The sequence below is a fragment of the Corylus avellana genome, chromosome ca2 (genome assembly GCF_901000735.1).
Source record: "Corylus avellana chromosome ca2, CavTom2PMs-1.0".
NCBI classification, from domain to species: domain Eukaryota; kingdom Viridiplantae; phylum Streptophyta; class Magnoliopsida; order Fagales; family Betulaceae; genus Corylus; species Corylus avellana.
The window spans coordinates 4,469,104-4,486,667 of NC_081542.1; the positions used below are offsets into that span (position 1 = coordinate 4,469,104).

The 17,564-nt window shown below is 35.9% G+C and overlaps 2 protein-coding genes across 2 annotated transcripts; both read left to right on the plus strand.

Annotated features, from left to right (window-relative positions):
• The first annotated feature begins 1,591 nt into the window (after positions 1-1,591).
• Positions 1,592-8,667, plus strand: LOC132171275 (pyrophosphate-energized vacuolar membrane proton pump-like). Its single transcript, XM_059582558.1, has 8 exons — positions 1,592-2,069; positions 4,549-5,123; positions 5,500-5,879; positions 5,981-6,067; positions 6,634-6,964; positions 7,124-7,534; positions 7,912-7,971; positions 8,282-8,667. The coding sequence occupies exons 1-8, from the start codon at positions 1,835-1,837 to the stop codon at positions 8,486-8,488; spliced, it is 2,286 nt and encodes a 761-aa protein (XP_059438541.1). The 5' UTR covers positions 1,592-1,834; the 3' UTR covers positions 8,489-8,667.
• Positions 8,668-12,250: 3,583 nt separating this feature from the next.
• LOC132170861 (calreticulin) lies at positions 12,251-16,525 on the plus strand. The gene is made up of 14 exons (XM_059581993.1): positions 12,251-12,402; positions 13,511-13,618; positions 13,767-13,959; positions 14,063-14,321; positions 14,418-14,474; positions 14,561-14,608; positions 14,988-15,074; positions 15,158-15,215; positions 15,357-15,424; positions 15,520-15,615; positions 15,704-15,751; positions 15,913-15,942; positions 16,024-16,131; positions 16,232-16,525. Exons 1-14 carry the CDS (start codon positions 12,303-12,305, stop codon positions 16,241-16,243), a joined length of 1,272 nt encoding a protein of 423 aa, XP_059437976.1. The 5' UTR covers positions 12,251-12,302; the 3' UTR covers positions 16,244-16,525.
• Positions 16,526-17,564: the final 1,039 nt, after the last annotated feature.

Here is a 17,564-nt window from a genome sequence, read left to right on the forward strand (position 1 = left end):
TTGAAAGAGACAAATTCATCAAGTTTTAAAGTAAAACTTTCCCTTATATATATATATATATATATAAAATATTATCCTAATCATACATTTAATTTTTTATTTATTTTTTAAAGTGAAATTCTAAGCTATCATTAAGAAAAATCAAATCATACAACTTGTGAGATTACAATATTATGAAATAACACTTGAAACATGCTTGAGATTGCGTTTGAAAAATATAGTTATTAAGTAAAAAAAAAAAAAATGTAATACTTTTTTCTTCAAATGACTAGTGACCTCTGCTCATTAGGCATGATTAGCCGATTAAACTATTGGGACAAAATTTTCGAAATAAGTTAAATGTATTTTTAAGTCTCTCAAACACATACTCAAACAAACTATAAATAATATTTTATTCAAATTTCCTCCGTAGATGATTTGAGAGCCACCTTCACTAATATATATATATATATATATATAGGGTGAAGATAAATAGCACAGCACGCGGGCAAATTTATTTATTTATTTTTATTAAAATATTTTAAAAAAAATTTTGCTGCATGGTGTGCTCTGAATCACGGCTCATATATATATATATATATATATATATATATATAGAGAGAGAGAGAGAGAGAGAGAGAGAGATCTTTTATAGTTATAATTGGAGATGCCATTATTTTGAGTACATACATTTTTCCTTCGTAAACGGTTGGTTCTTTCATTTTCATAGGGGCCTTAAGGGCTCTCACTTTCATTAGATCAATACGGATTGTCACACAAAACAATAATAATAATAGAATTTTCCCAACCATATATTTATTTATTTATCTATCTATCTATATAAATAATAATAAAAGTTTCCAACCATACATCTATCTATCTATCTATATCGATATCTATATCTATATAGTAAAAAGACAAAGAATTTGGTTCAAACTTGGCCAATTACTTCCAATTTAGAATATTCTAACTCTCTGCCCGGACTTGAACCGGGCAATATAATTAAGGGCCAAAAAAAGTTGATTATAGAAATGGCCACCAGCTGATTTTTGCCTAATAAAAAAAAAAATGAAAATGTTCCATTCTGATTTGATATCAGAAAATGGAAAAAGGAAACGTTTTAGGTGGTGCTATTGATTGACTCGTATATATATATCTTCTGGAAGTTTTGAAGATAGATCTACCCCATATGAACGGCATTCAATTGGTAGGTATGATATAGATAGATAAACTATTAAAGAATATGATTATACATCACATTTTACATTAAACATTCAACACTTCCCAATAAACCATAAAAAAAAAAAAAAAAAAAAAGTAGAAATTTTCTTGAATAGAAGCTACAAAAGAGTTTGAAGAACAAATGATTGTTATACTAGAGAAAATATTGATGAAAGTTGGGATTAATGAAAGTGTATACAAAAATATCTGCTGTAAGAACTATTCCAGTTTCCCATTACCTGTGAAGCCTTAATTGAGAAGTAATTATTGGCTTCTGTCTTTGTCCCATCTATCTAATGCTGACTTGTCCAAGTACATCCATCACTGAGAAAAAAAATAGTCCCATTGGATAAAGATTGCAGTGGGAAATAACTCCTACCTGCTAATCAAAACAACCAGTTTACAAAATCCAAGGAAAGGAAGAATCTTGCTGAGTCCCAACAGTCATTCAAATCCATATTCTTCCAAATGCCATGCATGGGCCACTGGGATAACTTCAGGATAATGCACTCTCTGGGTTTGTAGGTTTCAGCTCAGAGCCTCAGAGGCTGTACTTTAAAATCCCAGTACTGGTTTTAGCCATATTTGCCAAAGACAGCTCAAGAAATCATTGGGGCATTTGTTTGTTTTTGTTATGGCTTTGCTGAGTGAGGGTCTTACACAGGTTCTGATACCTGCGGCCGCCTTGATTGGGCTTGTGTTTGCTTTGGTTCAGTGGTTCTTGGTCTCCAAGGTCAGGGTTTCTGGTGAAGCTAGTGATTATAATGGGTATAAAGACAGTTTGATTGATGCAGGAGAGTTTGAGGAGGGTGTTGACAACTTTGAGGTTTCTGTCAAGGTTGCTGAAATTCAAAATGCCATATCTGTTGGTGAGCTCCCTCCCTCTCTCTCTCTCTCTCCCCCATTGTATATTTCTAGTTTGTTGTGTTTTGTGTTATGTTCTGGTTGAGCTCTTGGTGATTGAGGTCTCTGGTTGTGTTTTTGTTTGTTATTTTTCTGCCTTGTATTATGGGACAAAGATATATATCCCTGTGTTGCTTTTTTTTTTGGTGTGTTATTATGTTATTTAATTGAAGATGATGAGTTTCATTTTGTCATAGGGGAAGAGAAAAAAAAAGGAGAAAGGTTTTATAGTTGTGGTATATGTGAATTACTATTTTAAGTTGTTTATTCTCTCTTCTTGTCTGTTATACATTGGGATTGTTTAGCTGAACTCAGGAATTTTTTACTGCCGACTTCTTTGGAATTTTTTGTGATTGACATATTAAGTTTTAAAATTCTGAACTTCTTTTTGTATCTTTTCATTTTTTGTGTTTAGTCCCCCACCCCCTTCTTTTTTCTCCTTTTCCAGATAGCTGTTTGAATTGTGTATAAATAGATCTGCCTTCTTTTTCTATGTTTTTTAAGCAAAAAATGAGTTCTTCCTGTAGATGACCTCTGAGTAATTCATTCATGTTTCAAGAACTAGCTATTATGATCATATTTTTCATCCCTTTTATCACCTATATATGTCACCTTTGTTGAACTGATCATTGAGACTAAGCGAATTCGTTTGAAAAGCGCATACAAGCCTCACAACTCACAAAAAACAATTAAAGGAAAATTTGGAAACTAGGATTTAAGCAGATCTTTAGCATCGAGCTATGTCTATCAAAGCAAATACTAGAATTATGATATATTGTTTGTGGCAGCTTTTTAAAATTTTCTTTTTATTTTGTATTTTGGATGAATCAATCAATAAATCAATCAAAGTGGGTTTAAACATGAGGTATAAAATAAGTTCAAAATTTAGTGATTTTCTATTTTCATGATGGTAAGCATGAAGATTCATTTGTCACTGTTGAACAGGGTTGAATCCATCATTTAATTAATTAATTAATTTTTTCCTGGTGGCCCATCATATGATGTTGTTAACATGTAGGTTTTCTATCTGTAACTTTTAACACCTAGGAGCAAGAACCTATGGCTGGGGTGATGATATTTGTTTCACTGTTAGGGTCTACTTAGTAATTAGCCCCATGGTCTTCTATTTTCTGTTCACGTGGTAGTTGCCACTGTACCTAATGAGATGATAATACTCATAAACCCCTCTTATCAAATTTCTGTAAAATCCTCTATCAGATTATTCTCATAGCTTTTTATGGTTTTGAGAATTCTATTGCAACACTGCGCTGATAACCCCCTTTTTTTTTTTTGTCATCCCCTGTGATTCATGTGCCAAGAATGACTAGTTTTTGAAGATGCCATTGCCATACTTTCATTTGGATTATATATCTGAGATGGGTCCCATGAAATTTTCAAAAACCATATATGTTTCTTTCAAGAGGAAATTCCTAATTTGTCTTATTTTTTACGTTCATGACACAAAAAAGATGATGATAATGATACAAAGTATTTATTTTCTCATAAATTTCAAAACTTTTTGGGGTTTTCTCTCTCTCGGTTAAATCACCACTTATCCGAAGAGCTTAAGCTTATATGAAATGGTAGACTTTATCATGTTAATTAATATTCTAATACTCATTCTCACGTATGAGCTCAAATTCTTCCTTAACAAGTGAGCCCCAACACATGAATTTTTTTTTTTTTTTTTTTGGATAGGTAATAAGGAGTTTTATTGAAAAAGAAAAAGAGAAGAAAAAGCTCTACAAGAAGAAACCCCAAAGCACACCCACAAAAGCCCACAAAAGGAACCCTAAAAAACACCCGAAAACCCCACCAAAGGGGCGCAACCCTAATGCACAAGAAGTATAAAAGGAAAGCGCTTAGGAGATGAATCAGATGAAATATTTAACTGAAATTGGGTAAATTGTGGAGTCAAGGTTTGAACTCATAACCTCTGCTCTAATACCATATTAAATTGTTACTTATTCCAAAAGGTTAAGCCGATAGGAAATTGTGGACATAAATCATTTAAATTAATATTCTAATACTCTCTCTCTAAAACTCAAGTTTCATATGACAAAATAGTCTTGGATAGGTGCAAAAAACGCAACTACTTGCATATGTGAGGCATTGACACAGCTAGATGCAAGTGAGAGGCATGTGCGAGTGAACATAAAAGAAGAAAGGCTAAGAAAGTTCTGTAATTTTATGATATGTGATATGTTGATTCCCTACTGTATTTTTCTCTCAAACATTGTACTGTACTCTGGAGTTTGGACCCTTCTTATGTTGATGCACTAGAGTGACATGCAGATATAATTGATGCATGTAGAATGCAGTAGCAATCTTGAATTTCAAGTTATCATAAGAGTATGAAATTGGTCTGCCATTTTGTTCGACATGGATAATGTCACCATATCCTTATATAATTTGATCTTACTTGGATCTGTCTCATGTTCTCAGGGGCGACCTCATTTCTGTTCACCGAGTATAGGTATCTTGGTATCTTCACGGGAGTATTTGGTATCATCATATTCCTCTTCCTTGGTTCAGTTACAGGATTCAGTACCAAAAGTGAACCTTGCACTTACAACAAAGGGAATATTTGTAAACCAGCCTTGGCTAATGCCTTCTTTAGCACCATTGCATTCTTGCTTGGGGCTCTTACGTCAGTCCTTTCTGGTTTTCTTGGGATGAAGATTGCTACCTATGCCAATGCTAGAACAACTCTGCAAGCAAGGAAGGGTGTTGGGAAGGCATTCATTACAGCTTTTCGCTCTGGTGCTGTGATGGGTTTCCTTCTTGCTGCCAACGGCCTTTTGGTGCTGTGGGTCTCCATCAATTTATTTAAGATGTACTATGGGGATGACTGGGAAGGACTTTATGAATCTATCACTGGTTATGGACTTGGAGGTTCTTCAATGGCACTTTTTGGAAGAGTTGGGGGTGGTATATATACAAAGGCAGCTGATGTTGGCGCTGATCTTGTCGGAAAAGTTGAGAGGAATATTCCTGAAGATGATCCGCGTAACCCAGCTGTAAATTTCTATTCTTCTGTTCTGTTTGTTTGAATGATTATGACCAAAGCCTCCATATTTCTCTAAATGTCCTCCTTTATTGATGTGCATACATGATCTTAACATGCATAGTTTTTGTTTCCCAACTTATTCAATACGCGGATAGAATTATCAGAATCTCAGAACGAGTGAAGAGTAAACACATATGTTTTTTTCCTGGTTCCTAAGATGTTTATTTGTATTTCCACATATCAACTGTTGTATCTTTACTTACTTATTTAGCAGTAACTTCCCATATTCCGGATGCTTATAGTTTCCAGATTCCTTACCTGTTGATCATACTTAGTAGAGCCATTATTGGTCAGTTTGAATAAATTTTTATGTTACTTTCTTTTAGGTTATTGCGGACAATGTGGGTGACAATGTAGGAGACATTGCCGGAATGGGTTCTGACCTGTTTGGATCGTATGCTGAATCATCCTGTGCAGCACTCTTTGTTGCATCAATATCATCCTTCGGTACCACTCATGACTACACAGCCATGTCCTATCCTCTGATTATAAGTTCAATGGGGATTGTGGTTTGCTTAATAACAACGATTTTTGCAACTGATCTGTTTGAGATTAAGAATGTGAGTGAGATTGAGCCATCCTTGAAGAAACAACTTGTTATCTCAACTGTCTTGATGACTGCTGGTATTGCCATGGTCAGCTTCTTTGCTTTGCCATCAGAATTTACTCTCTTTAACTTTGGGACCACCAAGGCTGTAAAGAACTGGTATGCCTCCTCCCAGCAGTGCCCCTTCTTCTGTCCTTGGCCACAATTGGTGTATTCCTCAAGAGATTTTGTCTCATTTATTAAATTATTTGTGACTGCAGGCATCTTTTCTTCTGTGTTTCAATTGGCTTGTGGGCAGGACTTGCTATTGGATACACTACAGAGTATTATACTAGCAATGCTTACAGGTTTGTTATTTTCTTCAGGTTTTAATTTAATGCTTATACTTTCTTCGGCACTGCTGCATATGATCTCAATCTTGATTCATTTTCATTTGGTGATAATTTGATCCAGTCTTCCTGCCAATGCTGCAGGCATGTGGCATTCTATGCTTTGCACTTGCCAATCAAATTTGATTCATTATGCGGGCCTTTCAGATTTTGGTTCCTACAAAGATATCATGATTAAGATGTCATAGCAGTCCTTAGAATTGAACATGCCTAGAGGTTAACTCATGGTGGCTCAGAATCAAAATGAAATATCATAATTTTTTAAATGTTTATGGATCTAGTGCAACAACAATTTATGGTATGTAGATAAATGTGATCCCTAATCACTTTGTGATCTATTCCTTCTATTTATAACCGGCAATGAGAGCATCAACTATTATAACAAGTTTAAATGACCTCGTTCAATCTCAACAATTTGCTGCACAACACTGTCTCATAGCATAAATGCCTTTGTGTATGCTTTGTATGCATTATAACCATCAACTTGCAATTGTGAGGCTTATTACCTTGTTCAAATATTGCAGCCCAGTGCAGGATGTGGCAGATTCTTGCAGGACGGGTGCTGCAACAAATGTGATTTTTGGATTGGCTCTGGGATACAAATCTGTCATCATTCCCATATTTTCCATTGCCATTGCCATTTATGTGAGCTTTAGCTTGGCTGCTATGTATGGAATTTCTGTTGCTGCTTTAGGGATGCTCAGCACTATTGCCACTGGTCTTGCAATTGATGCGTATGGCCCCATAAGTGACAATGCTGGTGGGATTGCAGAAATGGCCGGTATGAGCCATGAGATCCGTGAAAGAACTGATGCTTTAGATGCTGCTGGAAATACTACTGCTGCTATTGGGAAGGTGATTTTTTTTTTTTTTTACCTGGTTGTTCATTTTTCACTGCTAACAAAGTGTTGCGTCATAACTTCAACTCTAGGGGTTTTCCACAAGACTTGCTTCCACTTTAAGGTCTCAAGTCAACCTCAACTAAATTGTTGGCGTTATGCCTTTATGTGTCAGGGTTTTGCTATTGGATCAGCTGCTCTTGTTTCCCTTGCTTTGTTTGGTGCCTTTGTGAGCAGAGCAGGCATCAATACTGTTGATGTGTTGACTCCAAAGGTCTTCATTGGGTTGATTGTGGGAGCCATGCTGCCATACTGGTTTTCAGCCATGACAATGAAGAGCGTGGGAAGTGCAGCTCTCAAAATGGTTGAAGAGGTTCGCCGACAGTTCAATACCATTCCTGGCCTCATGGAAGGAAGAGCAAAACCAGACTATGCAACTTGTGTCAAGATCTCTACCGATGCTTCTCTAAGGGAAATGATCCCACCTGGTGCTTTGGTCATGCTTACTCCACTTATTGCTGGAACCTTCTTTGGAGTGGAAACTCTTGCTGGGGTTCTTGCTGGTTCACTTGTTTCTGGTGTGCAGGTATGCTATGATACCTGTTCCTCCTCCTACTAGGGTGGATGCATTTTGTTTGTCTTTGTCCACCTGCCTTACCATCACCCTTAAAAATACAGAAAACATTTGCTTTCAGCTGTTGATAATTTGTTTTAATATTTTGACGTAGTTTTGTTGCCGCTTCTACTTCGATTACTTCACAAATTTGTCAGTTTCTTTTCTGGTTGTTCATATTTGTCAGATCCCCTAATTCGTTTGCTTGATATTTTCTTGTTTTTGTCGAGCACTTAAGTTTCTCATGATACCAGATTCATCCCTAACAGTGTCTTTTATATATTGTCATTTTCCCTCCATTGCAATCCTTAGTATTTAACGAGCATTCTATTTTATGATTTTCCTTCTAGGTTGCCATCTCAGCTTCCAACACAGGTGGCGCATGGGATAATGCAAAGAAATACATAGAGGTAAGAGCATCTCCAGCAATGTTATGCATTTTAGCTAATCTAAAAGCACCATTTTTTACTTTACCTACTACTCTTTTAATACAAACTCGAACAGATTTTCAATGTCCACCAAGAGAGAAAGGATAGAGCTATAGCGCTTGCCCAAAAATAGCTAATCTAAAAGCAAAATACGGAGAAGAGAAGCTGTTGGACGTGATTTTTGTCTCGTATTAGCTAAATATATGATGGTTTTAGAGCAGGGGAGCTCTCTATGCATCAAAACTTTGAGTTAGGATTTTGATTTTCCTGCATTGATGTGGTTTACTTGCAGGCTGGTGGCAATGAACATGCAAAAGCACTAGGTCCCAAGGGATCAGATGCTCACAAGGCAGCTGTCATAGGCGACACAATTGGAGATCCTCTTAAGGACACATCTGGCCCTTCACTCAACATCCTCATCAAGCTCATGGCAGTGGAGTCCTTGGTGTTTGCTCCATTCTTTGCAACTCATGGGGGCTTAATCTTCAAGTGGTTTTAAAATGGAGCTGCTCTATGCTCAGTTTAACCATGGTAATTTATGTTCAGTACGGGAGCACTAAAGTTGGTGGCCTTATTGTTGTAATTAGTAGCTTCCAGATGTAAATGAAAAAACTATGCGGCTTTACTTCAAAATTTTACAGTTGATAAAAACTGTGCTAAATATGTATATTGTACTCAGTTTTCCCCTTATCAGTTTTATTCTTAAGCGATCGGTTAATTTGACGCTTCTTTAAAATCACTTATAAAGCTCAGTCTTAACTAATAAGAAATTAATGTGAGACTTGGGGTCTATTTGAAATTGCGTTGGAATGGCCTAAAAGTGCGTTTAATACTCAAAAATTTCGCTTAAAGAAAGTAGTCGTTTGGTAAAAAATTTAAAAGCGTTTTTAAGTGTCAAAAAAGCCGAAAAAATTGTCAAAATGCATTTTTGGCAAAAGTGCAAAAGCTTAAAAAGCTCTATTTTTCAAACGCAATTTCAAACAGACTCTTAGTATTTATAAGTATCTTTATAATTTACTTATTTTATGTAGATTACTCATCTTCCTAATGTGAAATTTAGGTGTTAAAATCTCTCTTTTTAAGTCTCTTATGTCCTGGTCAAGGCCACACCATGTAAATTGTAATGCCCTATCATAGGGAAAGTTATAGCCATATATGTGCAATCATTCTTAAATGGCTAAGATTTTTTTTTTTTTTTTGTTTTTTTTTTAAATGGTAGGTCGTAGTGACTAATTGTGGCTATCTTACTTGGGCGTGACCATAATAGTACCTATCCGCTAGGAGTTGCACATAAAGGACTTAAACAGTGGGAATCGTAGGCGCTGAAGGGCTAGTTTAATACTTTTTACATGTAAGTCTAGTATGCTCTGGTATTATATTAAATCATCAGTTATCTCTTAAAAATTAAAAAATTATATAAAATTGACCCAAGCTAATCTTGATTATGATAGGTTTCATTATTATTCTATGATCATGTAGACAGTAGATCTATCATAATAATAATAATAAACACAATTGCCTTTAGAAACAAAAATGTGACCTCGTAAACTTGTTTCGTACAGAAAGTTAGGTATACAACTAAAAATTATGTCAAAGCGACGAATGTTCATTAGCTTTTACGGTAAACACGTGAAAAGGCAATATTGAAAAAAGATAAATATTGTTGGCCGAAAGCTTTACAATCGTATAGTTTTATATGCAGTCGATACAAAGATTTGTTATTCCTTAATCTTCCGTTCATCTCCTTTTCAAATTTATTAAATATGTAGGACTCACACTGAGATTAAAAGAAAAAAAAAATGATAAAAATTATTATTTATACCATTTTTACACATCTTTGTACAATGAATGAGTGAATCTACCATTAAATTTGTGTATAACCCATCTGAGTCTACAAATTTGCAAAAAGAGATAGTTGAAAGATGATTGAAAAAATAATAAGTAACATGCCTCATAAAAAAATATAATTTTTTTAAATTTAAGAGACAGAAAAATAGCATTTTAAATTCACTATTAAATATGTAAGACTCATTTGAACTCATACAAATTCAATAGTCAATTTGAAAATAATATGAATGAATAATTTTTTTTTTTCCTTTTTTTTTGTTTTTAAGCAAATAAGGATAGGGTACATGACTAAAAAACCAAAAAGGGGTAGGGCTCCCCAACAACAAACCCAAAACAGCAATACAATGCAGAAAATACAAACAAATAGGAAATGGGCCAAAATTGGCCCGGTCCTCTGGATCTTGGTCAACAGACCAAGAAATGGCACCATCAAAGTGGTGTTTTAAGCAAGCCAAAGATTTGACTAGCTTTGAAGCAACAACACCCTCCGAAAGGAGGCTGTTGAAAGAGAGGCACTGAATTCCCATCTGGATCTACTGTAGGGGAGAACCGATCTCCGGTTGATGAAGCAATCTCCACAAAAATATCAAACAAGAGTAGCTCGAGGAGATAAATACCAAAAAAAAAAAACAACAAAACACAACAAACATAAATCCAAGACACAAATTGAATGAAGGTAAAGGATATGGGAGAGGGTCTTTTCCACCTCTGGTTCTAATGAAGGAAATAATAGAAGACTCTATGAGAATGTTAAAGCATTCATGAATTTAAGGGATTTGGTACAACAATTTAAGTGACCTTAGCCTATACTTTAAACGAAGCGGGTGTCATTAGTTCAGATCTATCTCCCCCTCTCCTTATGTGAACATGTAAAAAAAAAAAAAAAAAAAAAAAGTTTTAACGGACAATAATCATCTCTATTTTAAATAAAATAAATAATACTTATTTTATGATCATGATTTAAAGTTTGAGCATGTAACTGTATAGATGAATTCACATTATTTATTTATTAAAAAAAAAAAAAACTAATATTAAGACTATTAAATACAACAACTTTAAAATGGTAATAATAATGAAACAAATAATACCCCATTCATTTTAAATTGAGAGGATCCAACGAGATTTGGACTATCGAGTAGAGTAACTTCCAATCTAAGCATCCATAAGCGCTAAGAACACAACGAGTGCCGGCCCACTTGGAAGACTTCGGTAACCTTCCTAAGTTTGTCTTTTACCCAATCACAATCCCACTAAAAAAAACGCCATTTTACTTGTCACCCGCACCCTTAGGAAGGATGACCTTTTCCACATTGTTCCCTTTTTCTTTTCTTTTTTAACTACATTTTCATCTGCACCACAAGTCACCAGCCAAAGGATCCTAGTTTTCTCCGCCAAGCAATTTTTTACGGTTGGAAATTTACTTAAAAATAATTACGATCCCATTGCAGTATATTCTTATTTGAATGAATTTCAAGCCAATCAGAGTGTTTCAGACACACCAATAGATACTTAAAAGTCATCTCATAAAACACCCTTCAAAAAGCAATAGAATTTTTTTTACCCATTTTGAGTGGAACAATAAGTAAGCTCAAACACAACTCCATGGGTTAATTGGGTATACATTCCAACTGGTGTCCTTTTGAAATCTCCATTGTCTCAAGCATGACTTTTAGGCAAGTTGTTGCCTCAACTTCCTTTTATATGATGGTCATCAACTTCTACCATTCATATCACATGTCCTATCACTAATCACTTAGCTGCCTACCATGAAATTATGTTTAAAGTGCAAAATTTGGTTGAGCTAAATCAATTGATTTAGATAAGGTTTTTATCCAAATTAGAATAGATTATTATTATTTTTATTTAATCTATTAAATTAATAATAAATTAAATTAAATTAAAAAAAAATTTCATACCTAATTTAAAAGCAAACTTTATTAATAACTTTTTCAATTGGGAATTTATTATTTATTCTTTATACCTCCTACACAATCTCAACCCCATTTGGGACCAAATAAAACAAACCGAATCCAACGTTTAAAAAGATTAAAACAACCTAATAAAAGGTCATCTGCTGGACGTGCCAACCAGTATCCACGTGCCACGTGTCCATCCTTCTTGGGTGTCTGATATCCACTTAAATCCTTCGTATTCGAGGGCAGTTACGTAGACGCGTCACACATACACTACCCCACGTGTCACATCCAATCAGAACCACCACAACTCGAGCACGTACCAATAATACTCCGCCATGTCACAACAATGACACGCCGAACTTATCTGTCTCTCTGTTACTCGTCCACGCCACCAAATTTACCCACCTCAGCATTTACCAGACTAGTTGCCATTTTTAGCCCTCCCCGAAGAGAGCAACCAAGTAGACCACCTATAATAGTCCCCAGAGCTCACATTTTATCTCTGTAGCTCCAACTCCCCCTCTCTCTCTCTCACACTCTCACAAAGCCATGGCGTTTCGGGCTCGAAACCCTAGCCTTCTCTCTCTGTTCCTTCTCTCTCTCCTCGCGATCGCCTCCGCCAAAGTTTTCTTCGAAGAACGCTTTGACGGTATATATATCTTCCTCGTTAGTCTCTCTGTGTGTGTTTATGTATGTGCTTGGATCGAGTTTTATGCCATTGCAATTCGCTTGCATTCTAGCGGATTAAGATTTTGGAGGTTATTTATGCTCAAATTAATGTAGAACTCTATAAGATTCGTGAAGGATCGGAGTTTTGTCTGGATTTGCGGTTCGATCTGATGGTTGTGGATTTAGGTTTTGGTCTGAATGTGATAATTTGGACTAGATCTGTAAAAACTTTGACATTTTCGGGTTCCATTTTGAATTTTCTCGTCGTGGAAATGGTCAAATGGTGGTTTTGTTCACGATCCCGGATCGCAATGTGAATGTGTGGAGTTGGATTTGATTGAATTTGTTTTAGTTTTGTATAAAATTATGCTTTCTAAACTAAATTGTTGGTTTATTTGTGATTATATCATTTCTTTTTATTGTTTCGGTGCTCGATAACCTTTGAAAAAAAATTGCTTAGGTCATGTACGCTCATAATGGATTTCTAATAGATGTTTTATTGCGCGCGTGTAGTAATGCATTTGGCTATAGAAATACATGGAAAGGATATATAATCATAGAAAGACTTGCAATTTGAAGAGCTATGAGTTTGTGCGCCTTGAATGAATAAGAAAATTGTACCAGAGATTTTACTTTTTAGTATCATATCTTTGGCGACATTTCCTCAACGTGCATTCATTACTACGCTGATCAATTTGAAGCTATTCTCTAGAATTGAGTTGCACTTTGAATAATCCGGTTAGGAAAAGGAAGGAAAAGAAAAGTTAACGGTTGAATCTTGTATATTCCATTCTTTTACATAAAGGAAAACGAGAACCGGCAGCTAAATTGGAGAAGGTATCTTGTGTGTGAGTGTAAATTGCTATTCTCATGTACATATGGGTTGGGGTCCATGGGTGGTCCCGCACATCTATCTAAGGGGCAAGGATATATACCATGGATGCTTGACACTTTGATTGAATCTGATGTAACTATCTGGCTTTAGTCTATGTGATTTTTTAGTTTCTTGGAAACCAACTTCAGTGTTAGACTTTAAATCTGACTTCTTAGTGTTCTATGTGCATGTATCATTTGGTTAAATGCTAAAGATGGATGGGAAAGTCGGTGGGTTAAATCTGATTGGAAGAAAGATGAAAATGTGGCTGGGGAATGGAACTTCACCGCGGGTAAATGGCATGGAGACCCTAATGATAAAGGTACCGTTCTGAACTTTATGATATTTGTATATGTACAAGTACAACTTGATGCATTGAGTTGATTTTGGCATTTTTGTATTATGCTTCATTCTCGGGTTTCTAAATAAAAATATGAAGCTTTTGATGTTGACATTTGATTTATAAACAGGTATCCAGACAAGTGAAGACTACAGATTCTACGCTATTTCAGCTGAGTTCCCTGAATTCAGCAACAAGGATAAGACACTAGTCTTCCAGTTTTCTGTCAAGCATGAGCAGAAACTTGACTGTGGTGGTGGCTACATGAAATTACTCAGTGGTGAAACTGATCAGAAGAAATTTGGTGGTGATACCCCTTACAGGTCTATACCATATTCCCTTACAATTTGACATTTCTCTTTCACTGTGAATTATGTTCTTGTTGAAAGTTGCTGATCTGGTATCGGATAATTGGTTGTTCTGCAGTATCATGTTTGGACCAGATATCTGTGGCTACACCACTAAGAAAGTCCATGCTATTCTCCACTACAATGAAACAAATCACTTGATCAAGAAGGATGTTCCATGTGAGACTGATCAACTCACTCATGTCTATACATTCATTCTCAAGCCAGATGCCTCATACAGCATCCTAATTGACAATGTCGAGAAGCAATCTGGGAGTGTCTACAGCGACTGGAGTATCCTTCCTCCCAAGAAAATCAAGGATCCTGAGGCCAAGAAAGTAACTACTTATCCATGCAACTGATCAGTTTTATTTTAGCTTCTCTTATTCGGTGTTGGATATTGATGTTGTCCCAACTTTATTAATGCTTGACAGCCAGAAGATTGGGATGACAAAGAGTACATTCCTGATCCTGAAGACAAGAAGCCAGAGGTAGCGTTTCCTAATTCTTAAAACCCTTTTTTCTATTTAGTTTTTTAAAGAAGTACTTGGAATCTGACACTTTTGACATATTACAGGGCTATGATGACATCCCCAAGGAAATTCCTGATGCTGATGCCAAGAAGGTATTCATTGAACTCCCTCTTTTTCAAAAGACAAAGTTTTCCTCCAAATTGAGTTGGAAGAATTTTCTTAAACTTAGTCTATAAAAATGACATGTGTCTCTTTTTTAATAATATGTGAGATGTACATGAGTTTTTAATAAAATTTATTTCAACTTTGTCCTTACTATTAAAAAAACATGTGTATCTCACATGTTTAAGGGACACATATCCTTTTTATAGATTAGGTTGAAGGAAATTTCTCCAACCCAATTTGGAGAAAAACTTTGTCCTTTTCAAAATATTACACATCTCTAATGATGATGTAGTTACCGAGTGCAATGCAATTTACTTGGCCAAAAGTAGTAGTATAGTTACTGATAAGATGGTTTCGTTGTTTCAGCCTGAGGACTGGGATGACGAGGAAGATGGTGAGTGGACTGCCCCAACCATCCCCAACCCTGAGTACAAGGGCGAATGGAAGCCAAAGGTTTGTAGAATTCTAGTACAAGTTATGATGTTTGTTGTGATTTAGAAACCCCTATTTCTTAACTTTGCTCCACCTACATGTAGAAAATTAAGAACCCCAACTACAGCGGCAAGTGGAAGGCACCGTTGATTGACAACCCAGGTTTGTTGCTTATCATGAACATAAGCATAATATAATATCTACGATTCTTTGTATGATATGATGTGACACCTTTTTAGTTCATATAGGGAGGTTGAGTTGATAATGGTATTCAATAACACTTGGTGTTTTTAATGCAAACAGAGTTCAAGGATGACCCAGATCTCCATGTCTACCCCAATTTGAAGTATGTCGGCATTGAACTGTGGCAGGTTATTATGCTTACTTTTTTCTTTTTTCTTTTTTCGGGCACTTTTATTTTTCCATGCAAGTTAAATTCTGACAAGCAAGATGTGTAATTTTTCAGGTGAAATCCGGTACCTTGTTTGACAATGTCTTGATTACTGATGATCCGGAATATGCCAAGCAGCTGGCAGAAGAAACGTGGGCCAAGCACAAGGATGTAAGTTGGGCGTTTCTTCTAGTCTTTGAATCTATAGAAGAAACTGTTCCGTTGGAGGTGATATCTGATTGATCAATTGATTTTGCAGGCTGAGAAGGCAGCATTTGACGAAGCAGAGAAGAAGAGAGAGGAGGAGGTACTCACTTTGTCTATACCCTCTGTTTATCTTTTATAGGAAAGTTTACCCATGAAAGTACTGAATGCTGAAGAGTCATTCAACAATACTGGTTTTATTAGGTCTTTTTGCTACTTATTTATTTGCTCCTTTTCTAACTCCTGAATTTGGTTCTTTACCAGGAATCAAAGGATGATCCAGTTGATTCTGATGTAAGCCTACGCTCAGATTTCTGGAAATTATACGTTTTGCAGTGTTTTCAGTTTTCCTAATTCTGCTGACCTGTTTTTCAGGCCGAGGAGGAAGATGATGCCGATGATGACTCAGCAGAAGATTCCGACTCTGAAGCCAAAATAGATGAAAGCATAGACGATGCTGAAACCAAGGAAGATGAGAAACATGTAGGTTTTTTTCTTTCCTCTTAATTGAAGTGTACTGTACCATTTTTAGTCTTTTCACTGTTCATTGATATTTTTCTTTTGGCGTGCTTTGTGTTTGTAGGATGAACTGTAAGGGAGAGAGAGAACCTGAGGTTCTGGAGATAAGTTGGCCGCGAAGCTCTCCTAAAATTTTTCCTTTTTTCTATTTGTAGTATTAGAAGTTTTTCTTAGAAACCGTTGAAGGCTTTCATGCAGAACTCTGCGTGATTGATTGCTTTAATGTCTTTTCAAACTGTTTGAGCCATTAGAACAAAGAGGATATTGTATCTGTTCGATATCATCACAATTATGAAGTAACCTAGACATTAGAGCTTGCTTTTAATGGCAAAAAAATGCCCCAGTGGATTTTGGCTTCTTCTTAATAGTTATTTATTTTCTTGCCTGCATGTTTTACTTTTTGATGAAAATTTTCCATCAGTTGAGTAAGCATGTTCCTCTGGAAAGATGCTCTGTTGATTTGATGCGACATTCAGCACTAGAATACCATGTGGTAATTTTCCACCAAACTCTACCCCTTTAGGGAAGGGGAGGAATGAGCAAGCTTTATATATTTTTGGTAATTTTGATGTGCCTTGATGTCTTTTTCACTTGTGCTGTCGAGACCCCAAATGTTAGGAAAAGCTTCACTAGCCTCACATTTACGTTTCCTTTTAAGAAGAATGTGCTTGCAATGATCAGGTCTGTCGGGGAACAAAGCGTGCCTAATGATTCTCAACCACTCCCATTGACACGATGAATTTGGAGAATCATGGGTCTTACTTACAAGACACGACTAAATGATTCTTACCTTAGAGAGAAGCCATATTTATCATGAAAACGTCAATTTTAGGTGACATCAGTTTTCAGAGTAGAATGGTAAGTCAAAATTATCCCGGGCCTGACCAGGCAACCAAATAGGCCAAGTTGGTTTAAGAAGCGGGACAATCCGTTATGGGTCAAGTCATAGTAAATGGCATTTGGAGTTGGAGATGCAGAAACAAATCTAATTCACAAGGCAGTACTTCCTGATATTCCTTCCCTCATTAATCATATTAAAAGGACCTCTAGGGATCTTATAACTTACAACGAACTGAGGTCCTTTTAAATGACAAGAATGCCACCCATCCACGCTTTTGTCAAAAGGGAATTGCTATTAATTATCTCTTGCACTTTCATTGAAGTTCCACAATTTTTACACGGAGGATCCTACACATGAGTGAGTGAGATTTTCAAGAAGCTCAAAGAGCATGCTGGAGAAATCAATTGTAGTTATTTTATTTTGGCGTGACTATGGTAGTACCTGTCAGCTAAGAGCCACACATGATAAGCAAAGACGATAGAAACTGCATACACTTTTTAAAATCCACAATTAGCTTAGTTTTAATAAAAGATATTTTGTTTATTGAATAAAGATC

What these genes read in the sequence shown, in the direction of transcription:
- LOC132171275 (XM_059582558.1), top strand. Translation starts at nt 1,835, where the DNA reads ATGGCTTTGCTGAGTGAGGGTCTTACACAGGTTCTGATACCTGCGGCC. An exon ending in ACCAAGGCTGTAAAGAACTG is followed by an intron (nt 5,880 to 5,980) that starts GTATGCCTCCTC and finishes TTGTGACTGCAG; the next exon opens with GCATCTTTTCTTCTGTGTTT. An exon ending in CACTTGTTTCTGGTGTGCAG is followed by an intron (nt 7,535 to 7,911) that starts GTATGCTATGAT and finishes TTTTCCTTCTAG; the next exon opens with GTTGCCATCTCAGCTTCCAA.
- LOC132170861 (XM_059581993.1), top strand. Translation starts at nt 12,303, where the DNA reads ATGGCGTTTCGGGCTCGAAACCCTAGCCTTCTCTCTCTGTTCCTTCTC. An exon ending in GGTGGTGATACCCCTTACAG is followed by an intron (nt 13,960 to 14,062) that starts GTCTATACCATA and finishes GTTGTTCTGCAG; the next exon opens with TATCATGTTTGGACCAGATA. An exon ending in ATGATCCAGTTGATTCTGAT is followed by an intron (nt 15,943 to 16,023) that starts GTAAGCCTACGC and finishes CCTGTTTTTCAG; the next exon opens with GCCGAGGAGGAAGATGATGC.